The sequence below is a fragment of the Apium graveolens genome, chromosome 6 (genome assembly GCF_009905375.1).
Source record: "Apium graveolens cultivar Ventura chromosome 6, ASM990537v1, whole genome shotgun sequence".
Lineage (NCBI taxonomy): Eukaryota > Viridiplantae > Streptophyta > Magnoliopsida > Apiales > Apiaceae > Apium > Apium graveolens.
The window spans coordinates 263,858,913-263,867,677 of NC_133652.1; the positions used below are offsets into that span (position 1 = coordinate 263,858,913).

Below are 8,765 nucleotides of genomic sequence, written 5' to 3' on the forward strand. Positions count from 1 at the left end.
TACAGGGAGATGGTCCAGAATATTAGATTATGTTAATTAAAATTTCTGTTGTAATCCACTATAATTTTTCGTCTGTATATAGGGAGATGGTCAAGAACAAACGTATGTTATGATATACCATACTACTACTCAAACGTATGTTAATTAATTTTTTTTTATAATCAAATATAATTTTTCGTTTGTATATATGCCTAAAAACCTCACTTGATATGATATAACATGTGCCCCGGATTACCACCTTATATATATACATACATTACAAATTGTTTCTGACATTACAAAGCTCTTGAAGGTTCTAACTGATACTCAAAATTGATATACTTAAATTTCTAACATCATATGAGTACAAGTGAAGTAGCTTAAGGATTGAAAATTTAGAAATATTATTAATGTGTCGGAGTAAATTTAAGCATGTTTCCAACTGTCCGATTTATATTGTAATTTATGAAAAGGTAGACAATAAACTCTCCAGATAGTCACTCCCAAGATCCTGAAACTCTAGTATATCAAACTGATCATTTACAGAAGTTTCGTCCAAGCATACCATCTTCTTTGTTATATATTTTCCGGTCATGACCAAGTTCTCGTGTTCCTCCTCGTGCCATAATTTTTCTTGCGACTCTAATAGTCGTATATGATTGCAACCAGAAGCACTAAAATCAGCAACATTTGGCTGTGAACTTTCAGTTGAACAGGTTAAATGACTTTGTGAAGGCCTAATTGTAATATCAGCGCCTTGAGTAACTTTTTCAAGCGGGAAGTTTAGGTGTGCCTTAGGACCTCTAATCCTTAACGCAGCTTTATCATAAGCCAAAGCCGCATCTTCAGCTGTTTCAAATGTCCCAAGCCAGACCCTAGCTCCTTTTCTCGTCGAATCTCGTATTTCTGCAGCATATTTACCCCAAGGCCGCCTTCTCACTCCCCTATAATATCTCAAAACAATCCTCTCATCTTTATGATCAACGTTCTTGGTTAACCTCTCATCTCCTTCAACGCCTTTCGAATCTTCGTTTAACCTCGAGTACTCATTTTCAGCATCCGAAGGAATAGCCATACAATATTCATCAAGAATCGTCTCCCACGCTTCGGATCCCATAGATAACCACCGGCCTAAACTAGGTAGCCTCTGTAACGTATTCACCACTCCACTATCATTATAATCTAAAATCTGCATTTCATTCCATGACCGCAAAAGATCAGGCTCCTTTCGGAGCTCATCCTTGGATTCGAGATTGCTTCCGATAAAATTCGCCCACACACTCTCAAGAATGGCTCCTGAAGAAGACGAAGTAACATCTTTTTTCACAGCCATGTTTAAAAACACTGCATGAACTAGCTAGAAAATTGAAATAAATTGGTTGCACTGAATTTTATAGCCGAATGGTAACAATAGTTTCTGCAAGTGAATGAATAGGATCAGAAACTTGTAATGCAAGCAATGCCGAAGCTGAATTGTAGGAGCCTAATATGATGAAACATTAATTAAGAAAAGGTGAAGTGTTTAGTATATTGTTACTTTATTGAAATTGTGATTGTACTAATCATTTGAGTAATTAAAAATTAACAAGATCCAATGTATATTAGGTGTGCGTGCGCGTATATTTGTCTTTGTGTACGCAATAAGATAACTGATAATAAGGTGTCTTGCAATTCATATGTAGTTTAAACTGTAATTAATCATTTTTTTTCTGGCCACAGTTGTCATTTTGAGTTGGAAAGATATAAACTCTAGATTAATAATTCTTTAATAAAAATTATGAATTTAATACAGCTGGATTATGATTATTTATGAAGAAAAACATGATTAAGAATTAACACATACTAAGGATATAGAAAGAAGATTCAAACTCATTTGAGGGATTAGATTTAAACATGGCTTCTGGATATTATTATGGTAATCTAAATTAGATGCATCCTATATTGCTTAATATTGTGTGAAGTTGATTCATAGCAATTGGTCAAATACAGCTTCTATTCATGTCCTTTATTTTTTTTTACTAATTTGACTTATATGCCTTGCAATTTAGTATATGTCCTAACGTATGGGGCTAGTAAATCGGGACAGCACATGATCGGTTATACACGCAAAGACTCGGTACAATTTGGGGTTAGTTTCAGCTAATATGGAAGAGGCTATGGCTGTCGAAGAGGCTTTAAGCTGGATCAAATAGGCGAATTGGAGTAAGGTTGTAGTGGAGTCAGATTACTTAACGATTGTTTAAGCCATTCGAAGTGCAGCTTCGTAATCTCCGTTTGGGCAGATTATTAGTGATTGTCGAAATCTGCTTAAGGATCTTAACACAGTATCTCTATTTTTTGTAAAATGATCTGATAATAAGGCGGCGCATGAGTTAGCATATTTGTCTTATTTTTTCCCGGATCGAGTTTTCAATAGGATTTCTACACCTATTGAAGTTCAGAATGTATTGAAAAATGATTTCTAATCAATAAAATCCCATTGTTTGTAAAAAAAAGCATATGTCCTTACAAATTTCGGGGGTGAGTCAGAATCGACCTAGGTTGACGACAAAAAATAAATTTTTAACCACTTGAGCTATCTCATCGCGCTCATTCACATCCTTTTTAGTTACACAGTTTTTAAGCAAGCATTATAGGCGGCCCCGACCAGTTCAGGATGTGCAACCTTACTAGACCTTCCCAAATTAGGGACCTAAAAAATATATATTATTTTATAAAATCGCTTTACTCCGTGAACAACGATTGAAGAAGAATTGTGGAAAATCATTAATTTTATTATGAAATCTCATCATAAATTGTAAAATTTTATTTCAAAAAATATAAAATTCGATACTAATTTAGAAAAATAATTATATTTAAATATAATAAAAAATTAATAATTAAAATTTGATAAATTTACTTGATTTTAAAATTTGATTCTAGAGTGGAATAATTTTTAATAAGTGTGATTTTATATAACCAATTTAAACTTTTTCATTAATTTCAGTGATTTTTTAAATAAAAAAATTGTGTAACTTCAATTTTTAACTTGATAATTAAAATTTATAACTATATATGATGAAAAATAAAATAAATTATATATTTTATATTTTTTTAATAATAATTCTTCACGATTCTTTATATAAAAAAGAAGATTATTCATGAAGTGCTATCTTATGTATATAATTATAGGCATGTGTAAGATATTTCAGTCATTTATATTTTTATTGATTTTACATCCGACTATTCACTTCCATTATTGTTTTGTTTTTAATTGACCTCAAAAGAAAAGTTTTACAAACTTTGAGATCATCATACAAAACATAAATCTTTTTCGCATACGCCTATAAAAAGTTTACAAAGTCCAACCGCAATTATTGTTAGTGTGTAGCTTATGTGTTCATAAACATAATTTTTTTAAAGACTTTTTTAGGGGTGCATTGATTCTTCAATTTTAAATCTCATAAAAATTTAAATTTCAATATTTTAAACAATTTTTGGAAGGAGTAATTATTTGAACATTCTCGCATAGGGTTTTAAAATTTTCAAGACCAACCCCGCTAAATATGTAACTTTTATTGGCAAAAATATGGAAGTTTATGTTGACAACATGTTAGTCAAGAGTTTGATAAAAACTGATCACATAACCCATTTGAGGGAAGCGTTTCACAAAATGATGCTAAATCCTGCAAAGTGTGCTTTCAGAGTGGGATCTGGAAAAATTTTAGGTCTCATGGTTTCCAAGAGGGGAATCGAGCCCAATCCTGATAAAATAAAGGCTATCCTGGATATGGAACCACCACGTTCCATTAAGGACGTTCAGAAACTCACTGGAAGAGTTGTAGCTCTCGGACGTTTCATCTCCAAATCCGGAGACAAGTGCTTGCCATTTTTTATCCCTGAAGAAGGTTAAAGATTTTGTATGGACTGAGGAAAGTCAGGAGGCATTTGAAGGATTAAAGAAATATATGGCTCAAACCCCGTTGTTGGCCAAGCCAGCTCTTAATGAAACTTTGTACTTATACTTGGCCGTTTCAGAAAATGCTTTGAGTGCTGTATTAGTTAAGGAGGAATTTAAAGTCCAGAAACCCGTATACTATGTTAGTAAAATTCTGCATGGAGCTGAGTTGAATTATTCAACTATTGAGAAGTTTGCTTTAGCCTTGGTGATGGCTTCAATGAAGTTGCGTCCTTACTGTCAGACTCATAAAATTGAAGTGCTAACAAATCAGCCATTGAGAAACATCATTCATAGTCCCAAAGCTAGTGGGATGCTGATTAAATGGGCAATAGAATTGGGAGAATTCGACATCAAGTACAAGCCACGAACGACAATAAAAGCCCAGGTATTGGCTGACTTCGTGGTGGAATGTACCACACCCAACCAAGAAGTCGGGGGGGGGGGGGGCAGGAAGATACTATACCTCAAGACACAGAAGATGATAAAGGAGACAAGAAAAGGGCGTTAAGGAGAAGGAATATTGGGTTCTCTATTTTGATGGGGCATTAAAAACAAATTCAAGCAGAGCAGGGCTAGTTTTACAAAGCCCAGATGGGTTTCTGATCGAATATGCTATGAAGTTAGACTTCTCAACTATGAATAATGAAGCATAATATAAAGCCCTGAGAGCTGGCCTCGGTCTAGTGGGAACACTGAGGGTCAAGAACTTAAAAGCTTGTGGGGATTCGAAGCTTGTCATATCCTAGGTCAAGGGAGAGTTTGAGGCATGAGATGAAACTATGGCTAAGTATGTACGTCTAGTAAAGTCTGTGATGACCCAATTTGATGAATGCCATGTTGAGCACATTCCAAGAGAGGAAAATGCTAAAGCAGATGCGTTGTCTAAGTTCGCTTCGTCAGAGATAGAAAAGAGCTCGGGAAGTGTGTACTTTCATATTTTGAAAACACGGAGCATTGATGTTAAGCTTGTAGCCCCTATAGGGCTGGGGACATCATGGATGGATCCCATTAAGGCCCATATTCAAACTGATTGGTTGCCAAATGATGTGACTGAAGTACGAAAATTGGTTGTTCGAGCATTGAGATATTCCTTGATTGATGGGATTTTGTACAAAAGGTCTTATGTGGTTCCTTACTTAAGATATCTCAGACCTGATGAGGCACGTTTGGCTCTTGAAGAAGTACACGAAGGTATCTATGAGCAACACCTGGGGGGCAGAAAACTGGCTCATAAGACAACCCGTTTAGGCTTTTATTGGCTAGAGATGATGGCCGATGCCAAAGAGTATGTAAGGAAGTGTAAACGTTGTCAAAACATGCACCAGTTGTTCGGCAACCTTCTGAGATGCTGACTTCCATTAATTCTCCCATCCCTTTTACTATGTGGGGAATGAATATACTTGGGCCTTTTCCCATGGCCACGACTCAAAGGAAGTTCTTGATTGTAGCCATAAATTATTTCACTAAGCGGATTGAAGCCAAACCTCTGGCTAAAATCACAACTAAGCAGGTTGCATAATTCCTGTGGGAAAAATAACATGTGCCGAAATGGAATTCCCCGTATCCTAGTTACCGATAATGGAACACAATTCAACAATGAGGAGTTTAGGAAGTATTGCGAGGAGAATGAGATTGGGTTGCGGTTTACCTCCGTAGCTCACCCGCAAGCCAATGGGCAAGCGGAAGTGGCGAATCGTATAATCCTGGATGGACTGAAGAAGGGGATCGAGAAATCAAGGAATAACTGGGTGGATGAAATACTCCCAATAATGTGGGCTTATAGGACTACTTATAGAGTCACTACTGGAGCAACTCCCTTCATGTTAGCATATGGGGCATAAGCGGTTGTTCCTGTAGAAATATCACACTTGTCTCCCAGGATCTAAGCATACAACGCTGAAGAAAATGAGGAAGGACAAATGTTAGCCCTGGATCTAATTGATGAGGTACGGGATGAGACACATGCCAAGATAGTGGAATATCAGAAAAAGACTTCTTTTTACTATAACTTAAGGGTAAAAGAAAGGTTTTTCAAAAGGAGACTTGGTTCCGAGAAAGGTGGAAGCTTCCTGCGTTGGGCAGAAGGGAAAACTTGCTCCAAATTGGGAAGTGCCATACAAGGTCAAAAGTGTTCAAGGAAAAGGATCCTACAAGCTGGAGACTATGAATGGCTTTGAAGTCCCGAGAACCTGGCACGCACAGAACCTGGAAATTTACTTTGTGTAAAATGATTGAGCACGATTCTCACTTTTCAAAATGACAAGTAGGTTGAAAAGCACCTTGAAGCTTTGCTTGCTTAGAATTTCATGTTTTAGTTTTATAAGACTACTCTTTCAAGTTTGAAGTTTATTAAGACTTGTGTAAGGGATGAGTCCCAAAAGTTTATGAAATTTATAAAGTTTCCGAAATGTGGTTAAAATCCCTATGACATGACAAATAAACTAAATGTATGAATTCCAATAAAAGCAAAAAGTTTTATAAATAAATCAAGTTCAAATAAGAGATATAAAGTTCGACAAACTAGATAGTCAAGAGGATAAAATAAAGATAAATAAGCCACGCAGGGCTAGTAAAACTCTAAGGAGCGGAGGTGCCCTCGGCATCCATGTCATCATCCCTTCACTCTCGCTAGATGTCTCAGTAGTCTCGGTCTTAGAGGAAGAAGAGCTGTGATCATCTGTTGAAAGCCTAGAAGATGACTCGGGAGGAGGAAGAATCGGGTCCTGAGGGATACGATCCGAGACAAATACACGGGTGCGAAACCTCTGTAGTAGAGCCTCATCGTCAGGGCACACATAGTTTGTCGGGTTAAAATCGGGACAAGCCTCGTTCACAGTCCCAAGGGCCGTGTCCCAGCCAGTCCTGAAAAAACCAGGGAACACCGTATCATCCCTCACCCTCATGGACTGAGTAAACTCCTCCGAGTCCAGATAAGAATCAATCTGTCCTTCTCGGGCCTCAGAACGACCAACTCAGCGTTTGCCTCTCCTAGCTCCTCCTCCTTACGCTTCATCTTTCTCTCTAGAGAAGCGTAGTTTCTCTGCTGCCTCCTAAGGGCGTTATCAGCGTTATTTGAAGCCTTCTTCCATGCTCGGCTTGCCTCACAGCCGCATGGAAATAAGCATTAGACTGGAACAAAATAATAAAGAAAAATGTAAGGGAAGTGAATGCTACAAGTATATGAGAAAAAGGAGTTTAAGAAAAAATCATACTGAGGTCAGAGACTGAGCACCCATGAGCTTTATCCTCTCCAAATCTGGACCAACCACGATATCAGTGAATTCCTTAGGAGTCACACCATGGTAGGACCAATCCCAGGCATGCTTCGTGGATCCAACCACAGTGTCCCCTCGGAGAAATCCCCAAAGAGGCTGAAAAGCACCAGTGGCAACATAAGTGGGAGCAGCAGCAGAAACATGGGTGTAACACCCCACTTAAACAAGTAGATGCTACACAAGCTAAGTCTTATTTATTAATGAAAGCAAAACAAGCTAAACATAATTTATTAAACTAATAAAAGTTCAAAATCTTCAAAATAAAGTTCTCTAACAAGATCCAAAATAATATGGAATAAAACATGTCCTTGACTTTATTTTCAACTATATAACAAGCTAAAATCTGGGCAACACTCATCATACCCCCGCTTTACCCCCGACTACCTGTGGAAAGAAATAAATACGAGTGAGCCAAATGCTCAGTACGAATATATCATTAAAAGGTAAAGTAAAAGAATATATTTGATTTTAATAATTAGCCAAGAAGATGAGTAATATGACAGTAATTATTTAGAAGCAAGGAACCAACTAATCCAAACAAAATCAAAGAAATGGCTGAGAACAAGTAAGGTGGGTACTAATAAGGGCATATTATAAAACCTCTGCTCGCTAGTAAACACTAAGCAAAGCACAGTGCAAACAGTTCCTTCTCCGGTTATCCACAAGAAGGATAAAATGAAATGTATAAAACATTTCCCAAACAAACAAAATGATCATGATCTTAATCATGCCTCATACCCCAGAGACATGCTCGTATACTCACAGCACTGATATGAGTTAGTGCCGAGAGCACCAAAGACTGCAAAAACTCCATGTGCCTCGTCTTTGATTTACCCACACAGATAAGTTTAAGAGCCCATAATAAATGGTTACAAAGTGTTTCCAATAATATTGAAAATAAAAGTTGCATGTGATAAATCAAGTATACTGATAGGCAACATAGATCAAAAGTGGTTAAGCAACAACATGGATCAAAGATGGCTGAGCAAAAATTAACAAGTGTACATATACACTTAACAAAATAAAATTTGATAAGATAAATATGATGGGACAATAAGTACAGGGGAAGAAAATATATTTTAAATGAAGAGAGAATGAAAGATACTCGTACCTGGAATGAGTCTAAATTATTAAATCACTACTTAGCTCCAAATCAACCTCCAAACCAATCTATAATATCAACACAAATATAATTTATAAACGCCAAACTCTAAAACCCACTAAAAAGTAAGCTAACAAAATTATAATATTTTATACAGCTACCACAACTAATACTGATTATCACCATCTTATGCTAGAGTAGTATAAACATATAACTAACAAATAATCTGAATAATATACAAGCTGGTTTACAAAATATAAAAGATATTTTATTAATTTATAAAAATAATGTAGAAAACTTTAAATATATGACTTTATAAAAGTAGACAAACTTAAATTATACATTAATATAACACATTAAATTGTAAAAATAATTTAAGAAAATGATAAAAATAAATATAGCAAGCTCTCTGTCTATCAACACATACCGACAATATTTATCAAATCCACCTCTCACACATTTATTAATT

At 36.1% G+C, this 8,765-nt stretch overlaps 1 protein-coding gene across 1 annotated transcript; it reads right to left on the minus strand.

Moving 5' to 3' along the window:
- Positions 1 to 442: 442 nt before the first annotated feature.
- Positions 443 to 1,312, minus strand: LOC141665983 (ethylene-responsive transcription factor ERF091-like). The gene has a single exon (XM_074471969.1). It carries the CDS (start codon positions 1,310 to 1,312, stop codon positions 443 to 445), a length of 870 nt encoding a protein of 289 aa, XP_074328070.1.
- Positions 1,313 to 8,765: the final 7,453 nt, after the last annotated feature.

Coding starts and splice junctions, on each gene's coding strand:
- LOC141665983 (XM_074471969.1), bottom strand. CDS start 1,312: ATGGCTGTGAAAAAAGATGTTACTTCGTCTTCTTCAGGAGCCATTCTT.